The 11,449-nt window shown below is 40.2% G+C and overlaps 1 protein-coding gene across 1 annotated transcript; it reads left to right on the top strand.

Annotated features, from left to right (window-relative positions):
- The first annotated feature begins 373 nt into the window (after nt 1-373).
- LOC124267093 (ubiquitin-like protein FUBI) lies at nt 374-2,839 on the top strand. Its single transcript, XM_046701932.1, is given in 5 exon segments — nt 374-436; nt 438-458; nt 1,288-1,426; nt 1,959-2,014; nt 2,651-2,839. Coding segments are annotated over 5 exon segments (396 nt in total). The 5' UTR covers nt 374-382; the 3' UTR covers nt 2,777-2,839.
- The last annotated feature ends 8,610 nt before the right edge of the window (nt 2,840-11,449 follow it).

Here is an 11,449-nt window from a genome sequence, read left to right as displayed (position 1 = left end):
CTTGACAGACGTCAGGTTATTTGGTAAAGTCCTCAATTAAATAGTATATCATGAGATCTCATTGCTAATTGTCACACTTACAGGTCAACCTGAATCTAGGTGTGTCATTGGTGTGGAAAGTTCAGGCCTAGTCTTATAGTCCAAGCTAGTTTATGCAATGTGAGAGGTATCAAAAAAGACCTGTTTGTCAGTGTCCTTGAATGATAACTCTCAGAATGCAGGTTAAATGTTTCAACACAATGTTATTTACGACAAAAATGCTCATGGTGTTTTTACATTTCTACGTTCTTGCTATTGAACATGTGTTTACTCTACAGCGTAAGCATTGTGTGGTCTAGTTATTAAAATACCACCATTTTTTCAATTTCAGAAATTCCTAAAGATGCAGATCTTTGTGCGTTGCTCATTGACCCACACCGTTGAGGTGTCCGGGAACCGAGACTGTTCAAGATGTCAAGGTTGGTAGAAAACAAACGTTGCTTCTGAGTATGTTTCTGTTACAATTACCTCCACTGCAACTTAAACCGCAAACTTACACACATCAGCAGATTCAAATGGCCCAGTGATAAAATATACTACAATTTCACTTTGCACTGTTGAATCCCGAAGTAGTGCTTGGTAAGGCTGTTACGATTCACTCGCATATTCAGTGAATCGGACCGTAGCCCTTCATGAATTCAATTTGTTATTCGTGGCCACCAGAACCGAATATTCATGAATATTTACAATTTTTTTAAAGGTGTCCGTTTTACTTGAACCCTTATGTCCGTTTTCAAAATGAGATATGCAAGAATGAAATATGTACTAGCCTTGTAGTACCGCAAGTCATGTTAGTTTTCCAAGGCCGCACATGTTACTGTCAGCTATAACTATTAGATACCAAATTTGAGTGTCATGAGATCACTGGTTATTGCTGTGACAAATTAACACTGTCAACATGGGCATTCAATATTGTGCATCAATCACTTAACTTCAATATTGTATTCATGAATAATTATTTGTATTCGTTACCCAATATTCGTGATACGTATCATATTCGCCACATAGTGTATTTGTTACAGCCCTAGTGCTTGGGTTCACTGGTTCTGGGTATGAATCCCAAAATTGCTGCCATGCGTTCACTTGTCTTACATCATTGTCAAGGTTGGCATCCATTAAGAAACCACATTAATGGTTCCACCTTGTTTTCATTACTGAAAAGCAGTTCAAAGCGTTAAAACTAACATCAATCAGATTGTAACATTAATTTGTTTGATCATGTGATGAAAATAATTCTTTTGTCTCCAGACTGTCATCAACGAGAGGGAGGGTTTCTCTGCCAGTGACCTTATAGTGCTGTCTGCTGGTCGTCCTCTGGAAGATACTGAGCTTCTCTCTGGCTTGAATGATCTGTCCACTCTTGATGTGGAGGTCCGCATGCTTGGAGGTAGGAATGTATTATATGTCATGGTGTTGGGATAACAGTAATATTTATGTCAATGGTGGATGTATAATTGATGAGATTCACTATCTCGGAAACAAATTGCATTTCTTTAGAATAACATTAACATGGACAATGAGAGGGCATTACATTCCATTTTAAACAGTTGATGGATCAGCCTAGTTCATAATCAGCGTTGAAATGAAGGTCTACAGAAATTATCATATTTATCGATACAGATACAGAATAATTAATGTTGTCATTTGTTAGTATGTCTTGATACACCTCTTTGCTCTTAATCCCCATTTACATTTTATGGAAAGTTCCAAGGCTACAATAATACTGATATAAACATTACAGTGTCAAGTTTGTAATTATTACATTTGAGTCAATTACTGCTTTCTGATAACAATAATGTTGACACATGCTTCTAATGTGTGTTCATCTTTATGAATAGTTGGGAAGATAGGGGTCCATCATAACCATTTGTCTTGTACCTAATGTACTATTCATGCCAAGCGTGTTTGTTTTTCTTCAGGTAAAGTTCACGGTTCCCTGGCTCGTGCTGGCAAAGTCCGTGGACAGACCCCCAAGGTGAGTTCTTGATGACAACTTCTAACAAGATGAATATGCTGGAGACAGTAACTCCATTAATTCACCTTGGAAGTTAAGGTCAAGATTAACATTTTTCTACTTTGTGAGACTTATGATTGGCTTGGCATGACTTTGATGTTAATATAAAGGTGACACGTTCGAGGCTCCATTTTACTAAGAAAAACCCCAAACAAAACAAAAACACACACACACACACAAAACCCGACATGCTTGTCAGTGATCACTCCTCACTACTGGGGATAATTGCATGGTTGACAGGATATCATCTTGGAAGTCATCTCCGGGTATAGGATGTGTGCAAAACAGTGATAGTACCATGTCCGCTAGAAGATGTCCAATTTGAAGACTGTAAGATATAGCTGTACAGTTGCTAACTTTGACATATAAATAGAGCTTTGACATATAAATAGACCTTTGACTCTGCATCGTGCGGGACAGTGGGGTAGCCTAGTGGTCACGTCCAAGAGCCAAGTGCAATTCCCCTACAATGTGTGAAGCCCATTTCTGGTGTTCCCTGCCGTGATATTGCTGAAATATTGCTTAAAGCGGTGTAAAACCTACCACAATCACTCACTCAATGCATCTTGACTCCAATCTTGCCCCTCTGTGTTCCAGGTTGAGAAGCAGGAAAAGAAGAAGTCCAAGACAGGCCGTGCCAAGAGGAGGATGCAGTACAACCGACGCTTCGTCAATGTTGTCGCCACCTTCGGCAGGAGGAAGGGACCCAACGCTCGCTCTTAGATCATTTCCTATGTATAATAAGTCTCTGTTCCTACAAAGAGGAAAATAAATGTGACAAGGGCACGAGTTGTTTTATTATGCATTGTTTACATGGCTGGAGATGTAATGGTTTATATCCCTAACCATGATCAGGGCGTCTGTCCCTCCAAATTCAATGAGGAGACGTCTTTTTGGAAACAGTTATATGGATACAAGAGTGGCATTTGTATATTTCATTCAGGGATAAATGTGTTTACAATTTTGAAGAGTTTGAATACTAAGTTTCGAAAAAAAGTACACACCTTAGTTGACTTGGGTACCTGATTACCCTCAGGTCTGCCTGATTGAGGGGCGGTGGGGTAGCCTAGTGGTTAAAGTGTTTGCTCATCACACTGAAGACCTGGGTTTGATTCCCTACATGGGTACAATGTGTGAAGCCCATTTATGGTGTGTCCCCATGATATTTCTGGAACATTGCTAAAAGTGGCATAAAACCAAACTCATTCTGAGTTACAGCTCAAAGTTACTGCTAGTTATATCGTTATCACAATTTGCATATTCCCATAATTTGAGTTTGGTACTTGCATGCTGGGTATGATAATTCTAGTAAACATTATTTACGTGAGAAATAGGGGGACAGAGCCCTTGCTATGATCACTGAAAATCTGTTTTACGCTTCCAACAATATCATTTCCATTTTTTTTATCCTGTTTATCCTTGTTATTAGATCTTCAGTCTACCTATACTGAGAACTACTTGACAAAATTAGACCACTGGTTATTGAGACACATCTGGGTGAAAAAACATCTTTCAGCTGAAAACCTCTTTTGGTCCTTGGATAGATAGTAGAGTGAGTGACTTTAGTTTTATGCCGCACTCAGCAGTATTCCAGCTATGTGGCAACGGTCTGTAAATAATCAAGTCTGGACCAGACAATCCAGTGATCAACAGCATGAGCATCGATCTACACAATTAGGATATGATGGCATGAGTCCACAAAGTCAGCGAGCCTGACCACCCCTCCTGTTAGTTGCCTTTTACGACAAGCATGGGTTAGTGAAGATCAATTCTATCACGAGTTGTTGATACATAGTAGAACGAGGTCACAGGGTCTGTATGCGTTAATAGTTGAAATATCAAAAAAATGATTCTGTCTTTCACTGGTGGTGGTATCGCTGTCTATACTGTTAAGAGTTTGTGTTTCAAGCTTTGCCTGGAAGGGGTGGACACTTCCTACCCGACATTTTCAGATATGATGACTTTGCGAGAAGATACCTAACATCAAAGATCTCAATGAACATGGGCAAATCTTGTATGCAATGTGAATTCTGAAGTACATAAGAATAAGAACAAAATAAGACCGGCACCAGGTGTAGCTAACACATACCAAGTTTGATAGTTATTGAAGTCGTTGAGGAGCAGGTGAGGTGAAATGGGGTTTATGGTGGCACTTAAGAATATTTCGCTCATATGACAACATGCATGTCTGTGTATGTGTGGCTGCTTGTACTAGCCCAGACTTTAGCAGGTTTTATAGTGTTAACTCACTGAGATACCATGCCACAGTTAAGTATGAATACCCCACTCAGACACATTATACTGACTCTGAGCCGACCAGTCGTTGTACACATTAATGCCGAGGCAGCCAGGGACCAACAAGTACCATATTTTAACGCTTTTTAGTATGACGCGGCCGGGGATCGAACCCGCGACCTTCCACTCTCCTGGCAGACGCTCTAACCAGGCGGTCTTAAGGAGAAACTAAATTGGGTACACAAATGTTGACGCCCGATAGTCAGTAGTCCTTGTTTTCTGGCTTACTCGGAATAGCGGACTAGCCCGAAATGCGAAATCATCTTTAGACAAGGCAGATTGTCTGTTGTGAAACAGGATTTCGAATCCTGGTTCTGCTTTCGTTTCATATGTGCAATACGTGTTTTGCAAATACCAAACACTGAATGATTTTGCTGGGATCACAGGGGCGGAGCTACCATTATAAAAAAAGCCCGGACTTACAAATGATTGTGGCTAAAAAGGTTGGGCAAGTCCTCAATACTGTCTATATGAATAAAAAGCTTTGCAACCTACCGGGCTTACACGAAAAAATTGGCTTGCTACGCGCCTGGATCATAGTTATGTGCGAATTTCATGATATGCCATAAACAGTTAAGGTCCCCAGATTCTGTCAATCGCATTATGGTACAAAAACAGAACAGCAAGTGAAAACATAAGCTTAGCTTCTTAAATGATGATAATGTGCACCTTCCTGCATTTGAGTTAACTGCTTTCAAGAGGACACCATGTTGTGTAGAGTTTGCTTCATAACTTTCCTTCAGAAAATGGAGGGGTGGTGGGATAGCCTAGTGGTTAAAGCGTTCGCTGGTCACGCTGAAGGCCAGGTTTCGATGTGTGAAGCCCGTTTCTGGTGTCCCCCGCCTTGTTATGGCTTGAATATTGCTAAAAGGGGCGTAAAACCATAATCACTCAGGCACTCGAACATACTATCATAACAAGAGGGACTTCCTATTTTCCACTTTCTGCAATGGACATATATATTAATATTAGGTCTCCAAATTATTGATGCCAAGAGTACACTCAATTGTCGTATGATTATCTATCACAAGTCACACATTTTGTATTGATTGCAATCAATAGTTCCAACAATGAGAAAACACCATGTTCCTTTTGTTTTATTACGTTACAGTCTTTATTGTTATTTGTGCAGAGTTATGGAAGGTCCTCCATTTAGTGCATTTGTTGTCAGAACAGGTACGTCAGGCGTTACGTCTAGCAGCTGATCTGTGTCACGGTCTTACACAATGAATACACAGGTTATTACATTTATGTGTGTTAGAAGTATATATTGTCTGAGAGTAAGATAAATGATTTCTTTTATTTATTTAGATGGATTCTCACCAAATGAATATGTTCCATCCATGCTCATATTTAGTAGGTCAAAACAGAACAGTAAAACTTGAAAAACCCCGATAGATACACATTATTACGGAAAACCATTTACGATTTCGCAACTATCCGTTTCGTACTTCAACACCCTAAATCTATTTTGTACTCTGGTTCTCCTTTCATGACGATTGACTCCATACCAATATTGTTTTGTTGTCACTGTCTGTCTCAAAGGTTTCCTTTCATAGAACAGGATGAAATTGTATTTTAAATGGAGAACATTAATATTTACTTCTCTCATTTTCATCTGATTCCCTGTACTAAGAATAGCCTACACTGCTCTACTTGTGGTTTCATATTCAAGCATAACACGTGTCATTTCAGGTTTCAAGGATTATATAGATTAGATTCAAATAATAAACAACACACAGCCATGTTACCTATTTTCTGCAGATGAAAGCATTTCAACGATTTTGATTGAAACTGCGGCTACTTAGTCTAAGGGGAAAGTTAATTGTTTATGCCACATAGTTAATTATTAAGAAATACTTATGATGTCCGAAATTAGGTGGTGTCACTTTGACAATTTTGCTTTCCCGTGTTGGAAAATGGCAAAGTCACCAGCGTTTTTCGCCGAGCGATGTGCGAAAAATGGTTAATGGTCAAAGGGAGACAACCCAAATTTTCAGTTTTAAGCACGCATATCCGTTTTTAGTAATTTTTGGATCACGGATGTAGTTGAATTGATCGAGGACTGACGATTTACTTCTTATGTGGTTCATGATTATTGTTATTACGTTACCTACTTACTACATCCAAGAGTGATTTAAAGATTCACCAGATACGATGTGACAAGTCGTGCCGTGGATGGTCAAAGGGAAGTAACTGTACCTGATTTATTATTTGCAACAAGATTTACCTCCCTTTGCATCAAGGGGCATAACTCCTATATTTATGTACGATTACCTCCCTTTGATGACAGCTACACGCAGTGGGTGAAGTTTTGAAGAGAGACACTGGGAGGAGTTTAAGACAAGGGAGTTAACTCTTGTACAAATACGGTTATCTCCCTTTGACCATAAACGTCTCTTTAGTTTCGCGGGGAAGGGTATTGTTCTGGGAAAAAGTTAAAGGGAGAGAACTCGATCAACTACTTGTACAGACATTAATGTTTTTCGCAGTAAGCTGAATATACCCTGAGTCGGTCCGGTTATGGTTTCATAGGTCGAATATTGACAACTTCAGTACCTACATGCTATATCGATGGCTGGATGGATTTGGTATGTCGTACAAACGCAAGTACAAACACGATTACCTCCCTTTGACCATAAACAAAAATAAGCGCGCCTCCAAATCTGTCATGTGATGTTATCATGTCCCGTAAGATGACAACCCCATAAACTGTAATTTAACTTTTCAGGGATTCATGGGGTCACATTTTCATCATTGCTTATAAGTATTTCCTAAGAACTGTATTTCAAAAATATACTTTGATAATTGCTTAAAGTTGAATTAATCTTGATTTGTGAACCTGATAGTAGATTTAACTATCTTGAGACCCAAGAAGGTCTGGCCGAGCACTGGGAGCACTGATTTACGCAGTCGGGCTACCATGACACACTATCTACCAAGTATCAAGCCACCGAACCTGACCCGCGATCAGTGTCGTCGCCACTTGTCTATTCTGCCAATAACATATCAGATGGAATATTAATTCTGCAAAAAGTACAGAAACGGTTTGCAGATGTAGCTGTTACATGCCGGGATATATGATATGTATGTCATCACTGAAATGTGAGTTCAGTCGGGATCTGTGTGACTGACACGGGTCATGGAAGGCAGGACAGCATACGCGAAAGGAGGCCGGTACGTTATCTCCGAGGTTCTACATCTGCGCTTGAAGTGAATGTTGCTTTAGAGATCAATGTTGCAACGTAAAGTTACACGTACATAACTCATCCAGAGAACAAATAATCTCGAGTTGCATGTCTGAATTGCATTTGGAGTAAAACACGCTAGACTGAAGTGCCAGATGGCCTTTTGTGGTAGATGAATGTACGGCTGTTACTGTAGATGCTGTATTGATTATCATGGTATAGGAGTGTTCAGCAGCAAACATGCATAGATCTACACATAAGCATTATTAGTAATTAAGCACCACCTGAATCCGAGGACAATGTATGAGTTTTGGTCCAGTCAGGCGACCATACATTGCACACACAATAGCATACCGGAATGCACATGTGAAGCACATGCTTCACACAATATCTCAAAAGCTCTGGGTCGCATGTTCAAGTGCTGCGAGGGAGCTAAGCACATTGGCATACACTATTAGTACATTTCAAAACTGCAATGTTTTCATTACAGGTTAAGGAACAGTATTAAAAGACTGGTTTAGAAAATACACGATGGCAAATTACTGGCATGTATGACACGGGGATGTCCAGTCGCAAGATCGGTGCTAACCTGAACATAAACCACACAGCTATTACTTGACTTGTGAGGAAGCACGTTGCCACCGTTGAAGAAAAGGATCGCCCAAGACGTGGAAGGCCGAGGAAGACTAATGAATCTGATGACCGTGTCCTAATTCGACTGGTATAAGACGTCCCAGGAACTGTGCCGGCAATGGAGAGTGGGAGTTCGACTCTCCACCAGTACCTTGAAGAGGCTGCGGGCTGCTGGCCGGAGGGAACCTCGTCCGATCAGACGTCTCTTCTTCACAAATAGACACCGACATGAATGTCTGGCGTGGTTCAGACTCCGAGAAAACCGCAACTTGAGGACATGGCATTGGATTCATTGGTCTGAATAAAGTCGATATTTTCTATTCGTTACCGACAGTTGTTGTCGCTAATGGAGACGTCGTAATGACGCATGTCACCAGGTGATGATCTAGATGCAGCTGAACCCTTTGGTGGTGGCTCAGTGATGGTGTGGGATTGTGTTTAGTAAAACTGCAAGTTGTGCCTGGGACAAGAAAAGGTCAATGTCATCACCAGTAAGTACAAGATACCACCTTCGTGCCACATTTTGTTTACCATCCCTTTGCAAGTCGTCCTATATTCATGGATGACAATGCTTGGCCTCGCCGTTCTCCAGCCCTCATCGCCCAATTGCAGAACAACGCCATCGAAACATTCCATGGCCTGTAAAGATCCCCGACATGAACCACATCAAACATCTTTGGGACTCCAAGGAACGCTAGAGAACCTAGTGTTCAAAATCTGCAGGAACTGACGCATTCACTCCATGCCGATGCTGAGAATTCCACGCTTCTTTGCCAGTGTGAGAAATATACTTTCCCCCTCTGGTTACAAGTAAATTGTGACCATATTTTAATTCAGTTTTGTTTGGAGTAAAACACGTTACAGTTTCTGTTTTAATACGCGGAATTTAGTTTTCAAAGCAAATACAATATGTAATGTTTTATACATAATTTAAAAGGGAGTGCTTGATTAATTCTAAAGTGTATGCACTCCAAGACGACACAAAGTCGTAAGTCCCAAGATAAAGATGTCGCTGTCCCTGGTATTTCCATTTATATTAGTAGCCTATACATCTATTCCAGTGTTCTGGGTTTAGGAGTAACTGCGGGTGAGGTAGTACCTGTGCTGAGGAAGACGGTCTGGTTGCTGTTTGCTGTGGCAAGATCGTGACAAGTTGTGGCCATATTTGAGAACAGAAAATTTAATTATTTCTATAGCGCTGTATTACTCAAACCATCATGAAAATGAACTTAAGTTGGAAAATATCCGAAAACAAACGCAAAATATCAAAGAATGCACAACAAGAGGCGCCAGTTCATTTTTGTGAAATATTTTACAATATTGAAATATTTATAGGTCAATTGCCGGAAGTGAAAACCTTCCATTATTTGAGCATATATCTTACGTATTGCCATGGAGACAAAAACAATAAAATAATACCCCAAGAGAAGCCAGCAACATCGAACCCCGCTCTCACTCACCCTTCTACAGTCACTGATGCTTACGTAAAGGATCTCCTTTGATTTCTTTTTTATTTCATTTTGCAAAATGTTACTGTGCGTATATACGGCATTGTTGCAACTGAATTCATTTCTAAAACATTTTTCACGTTGTAATATATAGACACGCTTAGAACAAACTGACAGTGCGTGTGTTTCCTATTCATTTATTTTAAGCCCCATTGCCTACAACTGTCTTCACCAAAGAGTAACACAACAAGAACACTTCATTAAGTTCAGATCAACACCGAGTACGACAACGGGTCAATCTTCCAGGTTCTACACACATTCTTTCTAACCCTCTTCTTTGCTACTTTCTTTGTGCAAGACGGCATATGCATAAAAATGGTATGAGAAGCTATACCGAAACGTCGCTACTGTGAAAATGAGTTGATCGTCCATAAAGTGTTTTCACCACTATACCACCAACTTCTTGAATGCCACTGAAACGGAATATTTCTGCAGGCATCAAATTCGCTCCGGTAAAGTAACCATTTGCCTCTAATTGAAAAGGACCATCTGCCACAGCCCAAAACCTTCAACTAACAACACTGAGGAAAATGTTGATAAACATAGGTATGCTTGTGGATGATATATGATTCGATCATTTAACCAATAAAGAAGACATCTTTCATTTGTTAAGATCACTCAAAGCTTTGTTCACTCAATATTACAGCTATATGGTGTCGGTCTGTAAATAATCGAGTTTGGACCAGACAATCCAGTGATTAACATGGTGAGCATCGATCTGCGTGATTGGGATACGATGACATGTCAACCAAGTCAAGTCCAAGCATGTTAAAAGGTTTGAGCATGAAAGGTTCATCTACAGACTCCCAATAACGAACGTTCCTAGTTCCTTATCTCGTGTGAGAATTTAGGTCGTTTAGAAGCAGGTACACCTGATTCTGTTGAGCGATTTGTAACCAGGGATGAGTCTTGGGTTGCAGTCAGTTGGCAAGATAAGTGCTTGGGTCATCTGTGTTTCCAAAGTAATCCTACGAGTGGACTACGTCAAGAAGGATCACTTATTTTACAGACACTATTGTGTCAATCTGCCGAGCTGCGCAAGACATGAAAAACACCAGGAATGGTGTGCTACCAGGACAACAGTCCTACACACGTCTGTTATCATCATGGGCCGACTCTGGCTTTGAACCCATCATATTCATCCCATCTGGCACCTTTACATTCTACCTATTTTCAAAGAACCACCTGATAAGCCGTGTACAAATTATGTCTGATTTGTTGCAGATAATTTTTTGCAACCTCGGGAGCAAGACTTCAAAAAGTAGGATCCAGGCACTCAGACATCCTTGGCAGACGTGTCGATGACATTAGTGGGCATTATGTTGAAAACTATTTTGAAGTCATCTCCAGCAAGGCAATCCATCAAAGTTATTCTCAGAACTCTTCAGCCCTTCATCACAGCATGTGTTTACATGAACATCTGCAAAATTAATCTTACAAATTATCCTGGAGAGGAATTGGTTGACCTGTTTGAAAGGTTCCAATGTTCACTTGGGGCTCAGATGACGGCAAATATATAAACCAGCACCAGCTGCACATAAGGGAAAATACTTAGCAGAGAATCTTTGAAGTTCATTGTCCCAAATCTGGCCATACATTTACTTGGCAGTGTGTTCTTTACTGCCAATTGCAAATTAACATAAACATGTTTCATTTACAAGCTTGTCACATATTCCAAACAGATAAAGGGAGAGAGAAGAACACATTATTTCTAAGCAAAGGTTTTTCCCGCTGAAACTTTCCATTTAACTTTGTTTCTCGTTCATCTGGCC

The sequence above is a fragment of the Haliotis rubra genome, unplaced genomic scaffold (assembly GCF_003918875.1).
Source record: "Haliotis rubra isolate DU_JTF1 unplaced genomic scaffold, ASM391887v1 Scf13, whole genome shotgun sequence".
NCBI classification, from domain to species: domain Eukaryota; kingdom Metazoa; phylum Mollusca; class Gastropoda; order Lepetellida; family Haliotidae; genus Haliotis; species Haliotis rubra.
This window is presented reverse-complemented; position numbering and strand designations above follow the sequence as displayed.